General features: G+C 37.3%; 1 protein-coding gene across 1 annotated transcript in view; it reads left to right on the forward strand.

Annotated features, from left to right (window-relative positions):
- The window catches only part of TRHDE (thyrotropin-releasing hormone degrading enzyme), a gene marked incomplete at its 5' end in the record, with an annotated part of 386,382 nt that overhangs the window by 250,215 nt on the left and 116,116 nt on the right, over positions 1-20,051 (forward strand). The window contains one exon of the mRNA XM_005884164.2: positions 17,422-17,487. Coding sequence (XP_005884226.1) covers positions 17,422-17,487 — 66 coding nt within the window. The remainder of the gene's footprint in view (positions 1-17,421; positions 17,488-20,051) is intronic.

The following is a 20,051-nucleotide window of genomic DNA, read 5'->3' on the forward strand; positions in this document are numbered from 1 at the left end:
TGCCCCCCAAGTGCACAAATTTTTGTGCACCGGGCCTCTAGTATATATATAAAAGGCTAAGTGACTGTCCGACTGGCCGGTAGGTATGATGCACACTGACCACCAGAGGGTAGATGCTCAACACAGGAGCTGCCGAGCTGCTGTGACTTGGCAGCGATGGTTCTTGGGTGACACACCTGGAACCAGAGAGGAGGGAGCCCGATTCCGGCTTGTGTTACCTCTCACACTCCAGGACCCCTCTGGGGATGTTGGAGAGCTGGTTTCGGCCTGATCCCCGCAGTCCAGGCTGAGGGACCCCACCTGTTGGAGGGACCCTGCTCACTCCGCAGATGTCTTTCGAGCCCCAGCGCTGCCCCAGGTATGGTAGGTGGGAGAGGGACCATAGAAAGTTGGCTCCAGGGCATGTCTGGCTCATCTTTACCATTCCCGTCCTGCCAGCCACTTTCTAATTAATTTCCTTTCAATGTGCATGAATCTGTGCACTGGGTCACTAGTTTGTATATATTTGTGTAATTAGTCCTCTTCAGTTTTGCTAAATCAAAGCTTTAGCAATATCTTACTGAATATGTAGTTCAGAGACTTATAGACAGTGAACACAGAATAAATACTTGTAGTTTGAATAAATTTTAACAGTAATTAATTTAACCCTCCAAACCCTTTAGAGAAGTTATACAAATTTAATTTCTAGCTGTTTCAATTCCTAACAGCTGTTACTTTCAATACATTTGTTTGTTGTTAATCATCAGCCAAAGGATATTTTTTCCATTGATTTTTAGAGAGAATGGAAGGGAGGGAGGAAGGGAGGTGGAGAGAGAGAGTAACATCCATGTGAGAGAAACATTGATTGGTTGCCTCCCAAGAGTGGACGATGGAACCTGCAACCAAGGTACGTGCCCTTGACCGGGGAATTGAACCATTGACTCTTCGGTTCTCAGGCTGACTCTCTAACCATTTAGCAACACCAGCCAGGGTGAGCTATTTTTGTTTTATATTTTAAATAGCCTAAAAAAGATAAATAAATATGAATCTGTACTATTAAGCAAAGTCATGCTTTATTATCTTTTAATTAAATTTATTGGGGTAACATCTATTTATATAAAAGCCTAAGCGACCTTTAAGACCTAAAGACTGGAATGACTGGTTGACCAGTCGCTATCACATGCACTGACCATGAGGGGGCAGACATTCAATGCAGGAGCTGCCCCCTGGTGGTCAGTGTGCTCCCACAGCCAACCTCCCACGGCCAGCCAACCTCCCCCAGTCCCTCCCCCAGGCCAGCAAACCATCTGTGGTTTCTGCCCCAGTCCAGCAGGCCCTGTCTGGCAGGCCTCGTCCAGCAGCTGGCAGGCTTCATCTGGGAGCTGGCAGGCCCCAAGGCCCCAGCCGGCCTGGCCCTGATCAGGACTGGGTGTGATGGCCCTATTAGGCTCTGATCACCAGCCAGGCTTAGGGACCCCACCTGTGCACAAATTTTGTGCACTGGACCTCTAGTTGGTTAATAGAGTTATATAGGTTTCAAGTGTACAGTTCTACAACATAGCATCTGTATAGTGCATTGTATGTTTACTACACAAGTCAATAAGAGCTCTTTAGTTTGAACTATTTGCACTTTTTCTGTTGCTTGTCCTGAACTACTTTCCTTAAGCATTAATTGGCACTTCCTCATTTCTGGCATCCTGTGATTCCTTAGACAAGCCTGGTGGGGGGGGAAGTTTGGAATGTTGAGGGCATACCCCTCACCCCCAAGATGAAGGTCAGGAAGACAACAAGCATACCTGCCTCTCAGCATGTCTGATGCCTGTGTCATGACAGCTCACAGTCAGACTGACCATTGATCTGCCCCTTTATGGCATTTTTGTTCCTAATTACACTCTTGTATATGTTAAGAGCTAAATCTTTAACTATTTTTCACTTCTGCTTGAGAAAACATTTTTATAGCTTGGGCCAAATGTTTATCAGCTCATTTTAATGTCTCATTTCACTGACCTTGTTGCTAGCTGAAGCCTTAATGTTGTTGGTAAAATCTGGGAGAGATTTGCTATGAGCAAAGTAGAACCCTTTTTGTTTTCTCCCAGAAATAAAGAAATAAGTCATTTGCCTTTTCCCTTTTACATTTACTCTATGTTAAACCATAAGAAACTCAAGTTGACCTTTACTGCCTCCTAAAACGAAAGGTGCTACATCACCAGGTATTAGGGTGATTTATTTCTCCTGGGCTTCTGGGAGTGGTAACAATCAATGTTTTTGTTTGTTTGTTTATTGTCTGTTTGGGTGGTGTTAGTTTTTTTATTGATTATAAAGAGAATGGAGAAAAGCTAGAGGTAGAAATTTGCTGCTATATACAAGAAGCTAAAGTTTAAAAAGGTAGTAACAGAAATCTGTGATGCAGGTATTTGCTTAGAGAGTGTTAAATGCTTCTTTTTAGGTTCCTAGGAGAAAGGGCATTGTAAATTTTTATGTATGTGTCTTGGGAAAGTTTTATCCTACAAAGTGGTGTTTTCCAAAGTCTGATCTGTGGAATACCACAATATGTTCTCTTAAAATTAATTTCTTCATCCTCCGTCAGATATGGAAACTTCAGATTTTATTGATTTGATTTAATGGTATTACACAAAACTATACCTTAAATGAAAAGTTTAAACAAGGAATTTTGCCTGGGCTTGCTGAATAAACTCTGGCAAGATTCTATTTGCTTGTTTATCTATTAAACCGGCTGATTCTTTGTGCCCATGAGCCACCAATTCAGAAGAGTTTGCTTCATGACAATGGTTTGCTGCTTTGGTCGCCTGCATAGCATGTTTTTGAGTTTTGAAAATCTCCAGGTACAGAATAAATTTGTGCTTTGCCACACTAAAAACAAAAATCAAAAGCTGGAGGCAAAAGATGTCCTTATGTTTTACAAGAGGGGATGGTGATGAACACTTGTACCTTATTGACTGATGTCTAGGTGTTATCAAATTCTCAATACTAACCTGCTCCCCATTACACTCTGCCACCCACAAGCATACAAACTGAAGTTGTAACTTCTGCTTTTCTAAAGGAGAAGCAAGGAAATAAATAATCCATTTCTCAATGAAATATGTGAAGCGGCTAATTTATTTTCTTGAGAACATCTGAAGGAGGTGTGATGAAACTTTAATCTGGGCATTTCATTCTTTCTGTAAACTCGCCCTGAAGTCAGAATAATAGAAAAGGAGGCAGAGAAAACCTTACTCAAGCAATTACTTCCCTTATCTTTCAAATATTGGGACAGTAAAATAATTTTCTTACCTTCCAGAAAATAGGTCATATCATGTATGAATGAATCTGACAATGAAGATTAAAAAATGTCATTCAGCTATCAAACCCATGCCCTAGACAAGATGTTTTTCTTCTTTGCTTTTCTACATATATCTGAGTGACAAAATGATGTAGAGATTCCAATGGCTTCATTTCTGATGTGGAGTAATTGCGATGAATGAAAGATTAGTTATGCCGGTTTTTACTGATGATACATATTTTATTTATTATGGATCTAGTAGGATGGCAAATTCAGTTTTATAGCCCAGTGGAGTTTGGAAGTGTGGCTTTATTCAATATTGTTCTTGAATTCCGTGATGGCCCATCTGTGTAAATAAGCTCATCAACCTCTTGTGTGAGCCCATCCTTGAAGAGCTTCTCATATGGATGCTTAATGAAAAAATGTACTATGCTCTTGTCCTTGTCAGTGGTGTCAGAACATATGAGATATTCGGTACAACTGCTAAATAAAGCTTCTGCTGTAAGAGAAGGCCCGGCAACATTTTGTCTGGATGAGTAAGCACCTTGTGCCTACTGGATTTCACAGGAAAAAGACAATCCTGAGCCCACATGAAGGACACGGTTATTTATGGTCATGTCTAGTGATTTTGCTCATGTGGAAAGTATGCTTGAAAGTCCAGAGAACTGATATCCAAGTTTTAAGTCTTCTTGACTTGACTTTCCTTAGTTTTCCATGGAAGCATCTTTTAACATCTATTCCCCAAAGTGAATTTATCTCACCCACAATAAAATTTACACTAAGGTATATTTGAATTCAGAGTTTCTGAATTAGACTAACAACCTGTGGGTGTTTACATGAAATACTCTGAATACAGTTGTGCCCCAAATGTACTTCAGTCTATAGACATTTAGAAACTAGAGGCCTGGTGCACGAATTCATGCACCAGTAGGGTCCTTTGGCTTGGCCTGTGGGATAGGGCTGAAACTGGCTTTCCAACACCCCCTGAGAGGTCCCAGGTTGCACGAGGGCACAGGCCAGGCCGAGGGATCCCATCGGTGCATGATTGGGGCCGGGGAGGGATGTGGGAGGTTGGCCAGCTGGGGAGGGACTGCAGGAGGGCTCCAGGGAGTGTTTGGTTTATCTCAATCAGACCTGATTGGCTGGACTCCAGTGGCAAGCTAACCTACTGGTCAGAGCATCTGTCCCCTGGTGGTCAGTGCATGTCATAGCGAATGGTTGACCAGTCAACTATCTGTCCCCTAGTGGTCAGTGCACATCATAGCAAGCGGTTGAGTGGCCTTAGCATATCATTAGGATATTCTGCTTTGATTGGTTGAATGGATGACCAGACACTTAGCATATTAGGCTTTTATTATATAGGATAAGGCACTTGACTGTATACATGTTTTAGAAAAGTTTTGAAAATCTGGAGTCCCTTTTTAAAATAAAATAACTTTGTTCTTTGAATGTTATTTTAAATTGAAAAATATTGTATGTTTAGGTCCACACACAGTTATTTTTATTATTTCCTAATATTACTCCTTTCTAAAATATCTACTCTTTCAAATCTAAATAATGGTATAGTGAAATGAAATAAACAGATCCAGAGACAGAGAAGCATCAATCAGACCATCAAAGCTCAGAGGGAAGGTAGGGGAGGGTGGGGGTAAGGGGGAGAGATCAAGTAATAACTTAATCAATAAAAAATTAAAAAATAACTAACCTAATGGGTTCTAAAACAAAAAGATCTTGTCCAGTATAATTTGGGATTATTGAAATTTTGGCTTGGATTTCTTTTCCTTTATTGTACATAAATATATAGACCCTTAAGATGCTATCCTAGGTTTGTTATGGTGTGTGTGTGTGTGTGTGTGTGTGTGTGTGTGTGTGTGTGTGTGTTGGCAATTATTAGGACACTGTCTTCTTCTCAAAAGAAATAACAATGAGCTATGGTAGAGAAGGATTTTGGAGCAGCAAGCACATTAGTGGCAAGCTGGGTTAGATGGATGAATAAATGAATAAATCAAAGAAAATGGCAGATTGGAGACAGGCTAAGCAAGAGTCCATGCACAGCTATTTGATTATGGTAGGACTTACTAGAGACTATTCTGCTTTCTGGCTGATTAATACTTTAAACCTTAATATGAAAAGCGAATATAGTTTATTCAAACTACATTTTGAAAGACAATCTACATATTCCATTGATGATTACTGCCAAATAGTTAGTCTTTCATGGTTAAGAATTACTTGCTTGCCCTGGCTAGTGTGGCTCAGTTGGATGGACATCATCCCATGCACCAAAAGATTGCCTCTTTCACTCTCACATTGATGGATGTTTCTGTCTCTCTCTCTCAAAATCAATAAAAATATTTTAAAAAATAAATTCTTTCTTTCAGGTCTCTGTTTTAGTCATTTTTTCCCTTGTGGTTGTACAACCAACCACATGTACTTGATATGAACTTTTCATATATTTGAAAACTATTATTAAGTGTTTGGCTGGCCTTTTCCCCCAGAAAAACATTTTATCTTGGTTTTTAGGACTTTTTAAAAAGTATATTTTATTGATATTTTACAGAGAGGAAGGAAGAGGGATATTTAGTCAGAAACATCAATGAGAGAGGAACATTGATCAGCTGCCTCCTGCACACCTCCTACTGGGGATGTGCACACAACCAAGGTACATGCCCTTGACCGGAATCAAACCTGGGACCTTCCAGTCTACGGCTCTATCCACTGTGCCAAACCGGTTAGGGTGGCTTTTAGGACTTTTTATCTTATCTCGGGATTTTCTGTAGTATCCCTCTGACATTTTTACCTATAATGTTTTTCTTCAATGCAGAGTTATTTCAAATTATGTTAATAGAATGATTTTTTTTACTGCATTATATTTTTTATCCCAATATCATGTCCATTCTGAACAGTGCTTCCAGATGCTCAGATAGGAAAAAAGGGTCATGCATTCTATTGTTATACTTTTGCTGGATTGATTTCTTTATACTTTTAAAAAGATAACATTGCTAAAATCTTCTTTCTTAGCAACTCAGACAATAGCACTTGCTTACTTTTTGTTAGCTATTGGTGGAGGATTTAGAAATATTATCTCAAGACCCCAGCTTCCTTTGGCTTGGTTATTAAGCTTGCAAATGATGTTCTCTTTTGCTGTACTTTCTGAATGCTCGGTTGATGGCATGGAATAGTTCAACAATCTACTTTAAACATGAATATGCAGAGACATGTTCCCATGACTATAAAATCAGTTCTTCATAACTTGCAAAACAGATTTCCCTGACAAGATGAAGGTTACACAAAAATGCCCGTCCTCTCCCATAGTTCCTCTGCCTCCAGTGTCACTGTCATTACAGCTGCCTTTGGTAGAGCTCCAGTGTAGGGGCAGTCAGCAAGGTGTCTACACTTGGGTGTCTGAGATTTGGAGGCATGTCTCTTTATGACTTTACTATAAATACAGGAAGAACCTTGTATTTTTAAGGGTTATAATTTAATGGTTAAATGGATGGATTATTTAAGAAAAAGTATCAAGAAATATTAAAAATGTTAGGGAAAGTTTAGAAAAGGGAAGTGACTTTGGGCATCACCAAAGAGAAATAAATGTAGATGAAAAATAAAATCTGTTAAAATAAAATCTAGTTTTAAATAATTATTTTCTTTCTGATATCTCCACTTGGGTTTGTCTTTAGAAAACAGGAGAAATGTTTACCAAGAGTTAATATTTGTCCCAAATAATGCTGCCATTATGTGTATTTATTGGTTTCTTTTTGGCTTTCGTTTTTGTTAATATTTCACATATTAATGCATTTACTTAGTTATCTAGTTTAACATACACATATTGAGTGTCTACTCATGCAGCAAAAAACTGGGTTTTGCAGGACATGGTCCCACTCCTCCTAAGGCCTAGTGGTATGGAAAGTACTTGTTATATGTAAATTCTCAAAATTAGCCATCGCTCTAGGTCAGTGGTTCTCAACCTGTGGGTCACGACCCCTTTGCGGGTTGAACGACCCTTTCACAGGTGTCGCCTAAGACCATCGGAAAACACATATATAATTACATATTGTTTTTGTGATTAATCCCTATGCTTTAATTATGTTCAATATGTAACACTGAAATTGGGGGCCACCACAACATGAGGAACTGTATTAAAGGGTCGCGGCATTAGGAAGGTTGAGAACCACTGCTCTAGGTCAAAGTAAATTTAAAAACAAGTGCTGTAATTGCAATTTTAATTCTGGCTTGCATTAAAAAAATATTTCTTAGAAAAAAACTGATATTAGAGTTAAGTGAAGACAAGTCATATTAGAGTTAAGACTTTATTTGGGGCAATTGGGGGGTTTCAGGCATGAAGAGGTTGTGCAAAGGCAAGGATGTTGGGAATTGCAGGGAGACTAGCTAGGTGGCTCTTCCCATAGTCTCTCAAAAGGTCAGTAATACAGGCCAGAATCTGGTATTATAAAGAACCAGATTTAAGAAAACACTGTTCTCATAAGAATCACTTGCCCATTTATTTTTCCTTCTTTCTTTCAATATATACTGTATCTATTTTATACACTTTAAAATTATGTGCATCAATATATATAATAAAATTACAAAGAAAAATTAGAAAGAATAATGAATTTAACTATGCAATTAAATTTTGTGCTTATAAATTACTTTATAGCAATTACAAAGAAAAATTAGAAAGAATAATGAATTTATGCAATTAAATTTTGTGCTTATAAATTACTTTATAGTTAACTTTTAAGCATTTGAATATTTGGCATTTTGCTTATTAAGTGAAAAAGTGGCCTGGCTGGTGTTGCTCAGTGGTTGAGCATCGACCTATGAACCAGGAGGTCACAGTTTGATTCCCTGTCAGGGCATATACCTGGGTTGCGGAGTCCCCAAAACATATATACACACTTTAAGAGCTGATAGCTCAATTTTGAAAATAAAATGTATGTTAATAAAGGCTACCTTTATAATTACTCAAAGTGTGTGTATAAATATTTTTGGGACACCCTATATTCTGTTCTTTAACCCATTTGGAGGTTTTTGTTGCCTTTTTATGTTATGATATGAAATGTAATTTTACTTTGTTTAGATAATTAATCTTCTCAGTGCTAATTATTGAGTTCCTTGCCCTAGTCCCACTCTTTTGTAATAAATACTATCCATGTCAACTATTACCAAACTCAGCTTTTATGCATTTGCATTCCATATTCTGGTCCCTGCTTTACGTATGTATCCCTGACTAAAGTCTAATCACTATAGCTTTTTTGGTGTTATATTGAGTGTGATGGTTCTCCCTGTCTTGCTCTCTTTCAAAATTGCTATTGCTAACTATTTGCCAATCCATATCACTGTTAAAATGAAGACAGTTTCTGGAAAAAAAATCTTCTGAAGATTTTATACATTGATTTTAAACTATTTGACAATTTTCTAGCTTTACAAGAAATACAGCTTTTCATTTTTAGGTCCTCGTGTTCTTGGTTAAGTTATGTCATTTTCTCCATGAAAATGATGAGCAACTTTTAATATCACCCTATAATTTTTGGTTTTGTTATATTTGCTTGTATTTTGCTTTTGAGAATAAGACTTTAGAAATTGATTCTTAAATTCGTTTTCACTGATTTATATCACTTTCTTGATTTTATGTATTGATCTGTGTCAGGTAAACTTGCTGCACTCTTTCATTGATTTTATAGATTACTTCTATAGATTTTCTTGGATTTCTGTAAGAACTTTAACATCATCTGTAAATAATGCTATTTTGTTGATTCCTTTTTATTGTTTGCTTCATATTTTTGTTGTTTGTTCATTTATTTTATTATGCTTTTGAATATGTCTTATTTTTGTCTTATTCCATCTTTAAAGAGAACACATATAATGTTTTACCAATCAGTATATTTTTAGAAGATGGCTTTTATCATGTTAATGAATTTCCTTCTCTTCCTAGTTTACTAAGATGTGTTATTATTATTACTTTTGAATCCTTTAATATTTTTCCATGACTCGTTTTAAAGATATTTTTATTGATTTCAGAGAGGAAGGAAGAGGGAGAGACAGATAGAAACAACAGTGATGAGAGAAAATCATTGATTGGCTGCCTCCTGCATGTCCCCAACTGGGGATTGAACTCACAATGTGGGCATGTGCCCTGACTGGGAATTGAACCCTGACCACTGAGAAACACTGTCCAGGTAATATATTGTTTTGAGAATGCTAAGTCATAGCAAATGTTTTTTCCCCAAATACATTGATATATTTTATTTTTCATCTTCTCAACCACTTCTTTATTTTCTACTTTGTTAATTTCTGCTCATGTTTTTTTCTTCTATGAACATTCATGTGAGTTTATAATAGAATTCTGTTTCAAATTTCTCTAATTGAATGCTTTCATGTAAGTGCTATTTTTGACACTGTTGAAAACTCCCTGTTTTCTTGTCCCTGCATCTGTGGTCTTCAATTTTGGTTTCCTATTGATTTTCATATAGATTACCCTGTTTGAATACTACTGCTTGAGAATACTAAAAAACAAAAGGTCCTGGTTTAGCATATATGCTGAATTTCATTATAGGGAAGATTGAGTACCTAACTATTGGCTGCAGGCTTATGGTGTGGATTGCTGATTTGAAACTAGCAAGTAGTTGGTGGATACCTCTCTTGGCTGGGACCATCTTTCACTGGCAGTGAAAAAGTTAGGGCACTGGTAGCTGTGCCATTAATAAGTCTAAATGATATGACCCATATCTAATTGTGGAAAGAAGAAACAGTCATTTGAATCAATTAACAAGTGATTTAAAATAATTTAATAAATTGTGTAGTTTAGACTTAAAAAATTTATGACTCAAGAGGATAGACAGCATGGAGGGCTAATATATTTGTGGGACACTTCATGTCATAGTATGGATTTTGTGCTTTTTAATAAAGGATAGGGTTTAGAGTATAAGATTAGAAAGGAATATCATTACAATTGAAGTAAATAGTATAATAAAAACATGAGGGTATGGGTTGTGCTCATGGGATAATGAGCAGATCAGCTTACCTAGAGGCTGGTTTTACAGGGTAGGCAAAGTAGGTTTATGGTTGTTGGTATGGAAATAACACAAAAATTAATAAATAATAACAACACAAGAATAAACTGTTTCAAGTACTCACAACTGTAAATCTACATTTGTCCACCCCTATATATGGAAAAAAGTCTTGGAAGGTAGGTGAGTTTCATTGTGTATGGTCTTGATTTACTACCATTGGAAATAAAAAAAAATAATAGTTTGGGGGGAAAAGAGCTAACATGAAAAAGATGGTAATGATGAAGATGAAGACAATTACATACTTTTGTTGAAGTGTATTATATACCAAACACTGTTCCAAGTGCTTTATTGTAGTGACTTAAATGAATCCTCAGAAACATCTTGAGGTAAGTATCTTCATCACCATCACCATCATCATCCTCATCCTCATTGGCAGCAGCAGTTGTTATTATTCTATTGCAGTGATGGCGAACCTTTTGAGCTCGGCGTGTCAGCATTTTGAAAAACCCTAACTTAACTGGTGCCATGTCACATATAGAAATTTTTTTTGATATTTGCAACCATAGTAAATCAAAGACTTATATTTTTGATATTTATTTTATATATTTAAATGCCATTTAACAAAGAAAAATCAACCAAAAAAATGAGTTCGCGTGTCACTCTGACACGCGTGTCATAGGTTCGCCATCACTGTAATCTATTCTAATTGTAGATACTCAAGGAACTCATCTGAGTTCTTACATCTTGTCGATGACAGAGCTAGGACTTTTAACAGACGTTATACGTCTTCAGAAGTAATTATTAAAGTTAGTCTGATGTAGTCCTGGGGTTGGACTTGTGAAAGTGAGAACGCATCTGAGGTTATCACCTGGAGGTGGTGTAGTAATTCTCTGTGCAGGTATAGAGGCTTGGCCTCAGGAAGTAATAAATCAGAAGACTCCAAGGTTCCAAGTGTGGGTGACTGGGGCTATAGGACATTCATTCTGCTTCTTTTTAAAAGTATCTTTCCCTTTTTACAAAACTCCTTCTCTCTCTTTCTCTGCCTTTCTTTTTGTTAATCAACTTGTGTGTAAGCAATAGTCAGGATTAGATATTTTCTTTTTTCTTTTACTCAGATCCTAAATATAACTACAGAACTATTGCAACAAAATTATGTCTTGGAAAAACCACGGAGGATTTAAGATATGCTTTTATTCCAGACCAAAAGCCATTATTCAGTAACAAATCATGTTAGAACTCGAATACACTCAACACATGCCCACATTTAATGCAGACACATTATTTAGAAATTTACATTTTAAAAGTGCTTTGATTTAGAATCAATAGAATAAATTCTTTACTTAGAAAGTAACAATAAAGTCTTACCTCAGAGGTTTCTATGCTAAAAATATCTCAACAATGGAATGCATGGATGCAAATCTGGAAAAATGTTCCAGTAACTACTACACCTGTGTAATTTTCAACACATTACTTTAACCCTTTACCTCAGTCTTTCCCATATGTAAACTGAATATAATGATATAGTTTTCTTTACCTGGTCATGTCCTGGATAACGGCAAACACATCTGTAAAGTGGAATATGCCAGCTAAGGGACCAATAATTTATGCTTGTTTGGAACTCAGCATTTAGAGTTGCCCTACTGGGTCAGGTCTTCTGAGAAAAAGTCGCTATGGTGTGTGAGGTATTTATTTGAGAAAGGAGCCATGAAGGTAGGGAGAGCTGCCTTGAGATCACTGTGAACAGGATGTTCACAGCCTATGCTAAGAGAGAGGGAAGGAAGAAGCATTGGGTTTAAAGAGTTTCAGACAGCAGCCCAATTGGAAGAAACATCCATCCAGGCCAATGGGGAGTCCTGAAGCCAGAGTTTTCCATTAGAGGAGTCCCCTATCCACCTGGTTCCACTGCCGTGCTCAGCCATTGGCTGGGATTAGACTGAGGAAAGTGAAGCCTTTAGGATGGCGAATGCCGAAGAAATCCGAGCAGTGCATATTCACAGCCGCCACATCCGCACACAGCATCTGATATAAAATATCACCGTCGAAAACTTTGCTTGCCCTTTGTTTTCACCGAAGCTGCTCTAAACTAGCTTTATGTCTCCTAAACCACCAACACTTTCTATTATGCTAGCCAACGTATGTCTTCTATCCCATTGCCAATCCTGGACATATTGCTCAGCTACTTCAACTATGTCTCATTTAATTAGATTTCCCTTCATCATCTCCTGGGAACATCTACTGATAGCAAGCTCTGAGTAACTCTAAGAATTTTCTTTTTCTAAGTTTTTGCTATGTTCAAGGAGAGTATCATGTAACTATTTTGACTTGGGGTCACAAAAAAATAATCCAAATTCATTAAGATTACTGGTTTTGGAGTTAGATATTAGTAGAATTCTAATCCTGGCTCTATATCTTGCTATCTGTGTTAATTTGGGTAAGTTACCCAATTATTTAAGCCTCAATTTTCTGATCTGACAAATAAAAATAGTGTGGTGTTTTGTTTTTTTTTTTACAATAATGTAAATATGGCGTGCAGTAGTTGCTTAATGAGTGAAGCAGGTACATCATTAATAATCTTATTTAGGACTTATGGTTTTCTGTGCATTTCCATATTTTTTTGACTCTTTATTACCTTCTCACTAGAGTAAAAAAACCTAGTTCCACTCTTTACAACTCATAAAATCTTGGGACTACCTTTCCTACATTACTGTGCCTCAGTATTTATTGAGAACCTACTGTATTCCAGGAACTGTTTTTTTTTTTTTTGCAATGGGTCTCTAGTAGTGAGTCACACAGACCAAGTCTACTTGTGCTTTTCATTTTCATATCCCCAGGACTCTGCAAAGACCATTCCTGCCATACCATGTAAATGCGCCCTGCTTACCTTTGCTTATGGAATCCCACCCATTCTCCAAGGTCCCGCAGGAATGTCCCATCTTTAGATCTTCTTTGACATGCATCCCTCCAGATATAATAAACTTACCCTTTTCTGAAATACGCTCAAATATTTTTCTTTTTTTGCAATTCATCTCATACTGTGTTGTGTCTTCTCATCTCACTTGCAAGGTTTTGAGGTCCTGGAGGACAGGGACTGTGGCATACCTATTTATATTCTACAGGATCCTGAGCACACTGCCTCACTCAATAAGCGTATGTTCAAGGAATACATTAGTTGCAATCTCCCTCTCTTCAAAAGTGATTATTTATCACTAAGGTACACCAATAAAGTAATAAACTCTATATCCCGGCTGAGTAGTCTTCAAGAATACAAAGTAATTGCCATGCGTGCAACTAATTTCTCTTTCTCTCTCCTGCAGTTATTACGTTAAGGGCCTGGCATAGGGAATGGGAGTGCCAAGTCATAGGGCACAGTCTTTTCTCTGCAGCTGTTTACTGTCTTTGAGACTGACACAAATGAAAGTGATTACAATGTAAAATGAAATAAATTTTAGCTAAGAACTTATATGAAAAAGATATCCCAAATAGAGAAATTGCTGATCTATGGGTTTATACTTTTGTGGAATATTCTTTATGAAACCTTAAAGATCAAGGTAGTAGTTTCCATCCTGATATCTCCCTGAACCTTAGTGTAGTAAATATAATGATGGGTTTTCTTGAGCAAGTCTCAAAATTATAGAAATCTTGTAGAAATCACCTACTTATTCTCATAAAGTTATTCAGGCTGCCTGGTACCCAGTTTGTTTGATTGGGGCTGGAATTTTGAATTGTAAGTGAGTATGTTACCATTGTAAATAATATATACTGGGTGAAAAATGTTTGGGATTCAGTGTGTGTGTGGGAGGGGGAGGGGTATTTAATATTTGCAATGAGTTATCCTGCGTTAAGAGGTGTGATCCTTGTTATAAGCCACACATAGTTGGTGCCATGCATGTTGGCTACAAGATGACAGTTGGAGAGCCCATCTGTCTATGAAGTGTTATGAAATAAGAATTTTTAAAATGTAGCTTTGGAAAGAAAAGGCCAGTTAAATACAGAAGAGTGCAAATACTCTGGAGAATTTAAAATGTTCAAGTGGGCAACACAAGCATATTTTTAAAAAGTAATTAAATTACACAGGATAATAATAATAGAGGGTTCAGCGATATATAGCTTTTATATGTTGAATATATTTCTAGGTTTTATTTCCTGTTAGCACTCTGCTCCAGCTGAACTGAGACAGGAAAACGGGTATATTCTTTATGATTAGAAAGGATTCTGTTGCCATTAGCCCATACTAAATTGATAGTTTTTATAGCTCGACAAGAGACCAAGTCATCATTACCTGGAGGGAAATATCTAAATCATCTGAAGATGGCTGTTCTGTTCTGAAGGAAAGTTTGAGATGACTGCTTGAGTGCCAAAGTCTCACTCCTCAAGTGGTTTTGCTGTAGAATTGATTGTTCCCCCGTTGGGGTGGGTATATATTACACTGGGGAACTTGTGAAGGAAATTCTAGAGGCAGAGCTGATAAGTTCTAAAGGGAATTCTGATTTGGTCCCCAGACTGAATGATAGATGCTTATATCTTAGGGACCTATGCAAGTACTCAGAAGATAGGAAGAAGCAAGAGAAAGAGCAAAGAGTACAAGATATGGGAGAAACATATATCAGAAGAGGCACAGAACTCTATGGCTTGGCCAGCTTATCTTTTGTTGAGTTGTGAATATTAATTTTGGGAGCAATTTTGGTGATGACTGAAACATTTTATAATATTTCTTTAATGATGATGCATGGTGCCTGAGTATTGTATTGCATTAAAATCCCAGAATTCTAGAAAACACTTTTAGTAACTATGGAAATGCCTAGACAGATGAGTCTATATATGGTTGATACGATGCTCTTATAAAAAATGAGACACCTGGTAAGAATGAGTTACTGGAGAGTGAATTTGTAATGCCTATGCATTTGATGTATCTACACTAATAAAAGACAAACATTATCGTACCTTTGCTATGCCTTAAGCCACGCCCACCAGCCAATCAGAGTGACTATATGCAAATTAACCCAACCAAGATGGTGGCCTGCAGCCACGGAGCTGGAGCAAGCAGGAGGCTTGGTTGCCCCAGTGATGGAGGAAGCCAAGCTTCCCGCCTGCCGCAGCCGGCTCTGAACTCCACTTAAGGCAACAAAGTTTCAATTATAGAAGATAAATAAACCCCAGAATAAAAAAAGAAAAAAGAAAAAAGGAAAGGCTGGGAGCTTCCGTCACTGGGGGGCTTGGACAGCCTGAAAAAGGCCCTCAGCCCCTCACCCAGTCTGGCCAAACCTCCATGGGGTGAGGGTCCCCACTGGGGGGGCTTGACCAGCCTGCAAACAGCCATCAGCCCCTCAAGCAGGCTGGCCAGGCACCCCAGTGGGGACCCCTACCCTGAAGGGGGTGTGACCAGCCTGCAAACAGCCATCAGCCCCTCACCCAGGCTGGCCAGGCACCCCAGTGGGGACACCAACCCTGAAGGGGGTGTGACCAGCTGCAAACAGCCATCAGCCCCTCTCACAGGCTGGCCAGACACCCCAGCGGGACCCCCACCCTGATCCGGGACACCCTTCAGGGCAAACCAGCCAGCCCCCACCCATGCACCAGGCCTCTATCCTATAGTCGTTCTGCTGACCCTAACAGCAGAACAACTGGGAATGACTGGTCACTATGACACACACTGACCACTAGGGAGCAGATGCTCAATGCAGGAGCTGTCCCCTGGTGGTCAGTGTGCTCCCACAGGGGGGAGCTATGCTCAGCCACAAGCCAGGCTGATGGCTGCCAGCATAGCGGTGGTGGTGGGAGCCTCTCCTGCCTCCTCAGCAGCACTAAGGATGTCTGACTGCAGCTTAGGTCTGCTCCCTGCTGGTAAGTGGACATCCCCCAAGGGCTGCCAGGCTGCCAGAGGGATGTCTGACTGCCAGCTTGGGCCCGATCCCCCAGGGAGCGGGCCTAAGTCAGCAGGTGGACATCCTCCAAGGGGTCCCAGACTGCAAGAGGGCATAGGCTGGGCTGAGGAACCCCCCCAAGTGCACAAATATTTGTGCACCAGGCCTCTAGTAAGTCATAAAAGGATTTTCCCTCTAAAACCAGGCTTTTTTTATATTTAAACCTTTGCTGCTTATAATGCACCATGCCATGGTTAAGAACAATTTTGTGCAGATTGAAATACTCTCTTGAAAGCTTATTTATATTTTGCAAACAAATTTGTGGTCATCCAGGCTTAACCATCATTATTGGGAATGTTTCATATTGATTACATGTCTACCTTTTTGCACTGATTTTGTTCTATAATATTATAATAATTGTTCTCAAGGTGAAGAAGATTCTTAAATTAGTATTTTCCTCTATTACTCTAAATATTTATAGTGATGACATATTTTACTTGCAAATGGATATATGGCTACAGCCAGCCTCTAAAAGAAATGGACAGGAAATAAGAATAATTAATTTTATAAAATACTGATAGCTAACTCTCATATCATTGTTACATTTTTTTTTAAACCATATTTTAATTGCCTTACAGATATTACTTCATTTAAGCTCAGAACAGCCATATTAACTTGGGACTGTTATTGCCTACACTTTACAAGTGAGAAAAGTGAGGAACATAGAGGTTAAATTTTTTTTTTTCCTGAGTTAATATGGCAAGTAGGTGTCAGAGCCAGGAGTTGAAACCAAACAATCTGATTGCTTGGTATTTCTGTTCTCTACTTCTATAGCTAAACTATTCTTGCTTGAGCCAGGGTTAGAGTGAGTAAGTAGCTATGTTACTTGAATGCTATAGTTTAATATGATTATTTATTAACATGGGCATTCTCCCTTACTGGATTATGAACTTGTAAGTACCAAAGAATCATGTTTTATTAACTCTGTCATACATTGTGCTTAATAAAATTTTTATTACTCCTGAATTACAGCTTATTATTGCCCTGAGATATTCTGTCCAGAAGATTTCTATTTTGAAGTCATTGGTCTTTGATTCACAAAGCAAAAAATGCAATTGTTACCAATAAGAGGAATACTGTATTCATGATTTTCTTATTTCTTAACTATTGTTAAGAATAAAGTAGCATGAGTGAGTCTAACTATATTTGTTTAATATAGGATACTTTTAGAATAATGTTACTTGGTTGAAGTTCTTTTCTTTTCTTTTTTTAAAATACTCTTTTCCCGCAGGGTGCTGCTTTAATTAGAATGCTGGCAAATTTTATGGGCCATTCAGTATTTCAGAGGGGTTTGCAAGTAAGTAAAATGCTTCCTATTTTCTCTTATCTTTTTCCTGTCCTCGTATTTATTTTAAAGATTTCTCACAGCTTGAAAAATTGCCAATACAAAATTGCTGAATTTGATGAAAACCTTTAGAATGAGTAAGGTAAGCAGTATCTTCCCATATGACAAATGAAAGAGGTAAGATGCTCACTATACCAACCGATAAAACTCAAACTGTTATACCATTTAGAATCTCTTTACTACACATTTTAAAATTGAAGTAATTTTCAAATATATCAGATCCTAAATAATCTACAAAATATTTTTGAGTCTGCTTCCTTTTTCTTCCATTTAAAATTTTATATACAGTGAAAACAAACTATGTTAGCCTTACAAAATATGTATTTGAGAAAATCAATTTCATTTTTCAAATATGTGCCTTTTATGTTATTTTATTGTTGACATGTGTAGATTGCTATTTGTTCCAAAGTTATTTAAATGTCTTTAAATTAGAAAATACAATATTTTAAATAAAGGGGAAAAATAAACAGTTTTATCTTACTGCATTTGGACTATGAAATACAGAATCTAACAGTGGATTCTTAGAAAAGAAAGATTCTTAACTCTTAAAAGCAAACACAAACATAGAAAAATGTAACTTTTATTCCATTGCTTCTATTGAAGTAAATCATGTTCCTAGCAGCTGTGATTGATGAATTATTTATGATGCATTCTGCTACTTAGAAGTGTCCTTTAAAGTAAATTGATGTTCACCTGAAATACAATTATGCCAAGACAGAGAGAGCAATCAATCTTATCTGTTCTTAGTAAGCTTTTCATTTTGAAATTTAAATAAACTACATGTGGGATCAGGTCATATTTTAGTAGTCTAATTCTATCTTTACCCAAAATAAACTAAAAAAGAAAAATACAAGGCAAGAGTTAAACAAGTTATGACAAAGCTACATATACTTTATACAACAAAGAAAAAAGTATACATTTCTTGAAGAATAATTTTCCTTAGAAAATATTTTTACAGATTTCCTCCAGCAGAGGTTGAAATTTACTTTAATCAGCTCTTTCTATTAGGGGCACCTTTAGAATAGCTGAGTTCCATTGAAGCTACTGATCGGGTGCTAAAGTCTCTATTCTAATCACATAGTTAGAAAATCCTTTTTCTCAAGGAGTGCCCTCCATGAATATAAACTTTCTGGACAGATGTCCTTCCTTATCCCCACTCTTTTGTTTTTCCCCATTGAAGTTGTAGCATGGCAGTTCCAGAAAATATCTAAGCTTTCTTAAGGCAACATAAATCAAATTGGATTTCCTGGTAGCAAGTTGATGTGAAATCATTTTCTGTATACAATTTTTATTGTTTCTCCTCATCTGTGTGTATGGATTTCTTTGGTAGATTGAATAACTATAGTTATATTATTTGGAAAGGATTATTGTCTTGCAGCATTTTTCTTTATCCTGTCTTGCTTTCTATGGCATGCAAAATACATCAATTTTTAATTCACCCAATCCTAGTGACCCAGGCTGTTCAGTTTTATCCGAAACAGACGATTTGCCCTCTGACTCCCATATATTAAACTTCCATTTGAAGCTTGTGTTAATGTGTACCTTTATGCTCTGATACTTGATTTGGTTAATTTTCAACGGAGGGACTCTATGCTTGTCAACATTGCATTTCATTCGCCTTGTGACATCTCATTGATCAGATGGATCTGTATCCTTCAGTACTTCCTCGCAGCTTTATTTATACTCATCACTCAAGCTGATTTAGTGTATCATCAGCAGTTGGATTAGTTTACAGTGGATCCCTATGTCTAGGTGATAAATTATCATCTCTTGTGCATGAAGATGTATGGGATACATTTTGGAAATGACCTCCTGAACAGACACTTTATGTCATGGTGCTGAGTGGTCACAGAGTTGATATTAATATATTTCCCATCCACAAGTCTCTAGGGAGTCTTGGTTTTATAGTCTTGTTGAAAGAGCTAATCTGGACTGTCAGTGCTTACCTCTGCTGGAAAATCTATTAATTGTCTTTACATTAACATGGCCGTTTCTGTGTTGACAAATGGAAGTTTATATTTGCAAACAGACTCAGGTTAGATTTACAGGTGTAAGCAATTCCAAATATTATGCCTTATTATATATTTTTCTTTCTTCCTCCTTCTTTCCTTCCCTTTATTATTATCCATCCTTCTCCTTCTTGTCCTTCTCCTCCTTCTTCCTCTTCTTTGTCTTCTTCTTTCTTCTCTGTACTTGGTCCTTAGCCCTCGTACTTCACACAGGAACAATAATAATGGTGTGTTTTTTTCTCCTAAACTTTGTGTTATCTTACAAGTTTTGTATGCTTTTGACTAATGCTCTTTTGGGAACAAGGCAAAATTTTTTTACTAATGCAAACACAGAAAAATTATTTATGATAAATAATAAATATATAGGGTATCCCCAAAATGCATACACACTCTAATAGCTGATAACTCACTTAATTTTGAAAATGAACTGTATGTTAATAAACACTGACTTCATAATCATTCAAAGTGTGTATACATTTTTGGGGACATCCTGCATAATAAATATAC

Source organism: Myotis brandtii, unplaced genomic scaffold (assembly GCF_000412655.1).
Source record: "Myotis brandtii unplaced genomic scaffold, ASM41265v1 scaffold82, whole genome shotgun sequence".
Taxonomy (NCBI): domain Eukaryota; kingdom Metazoa; phylum Chordata; class Mammalia; order Chiroptera; family Vespertilionidae; genus Myotis; species Myotis brandtii.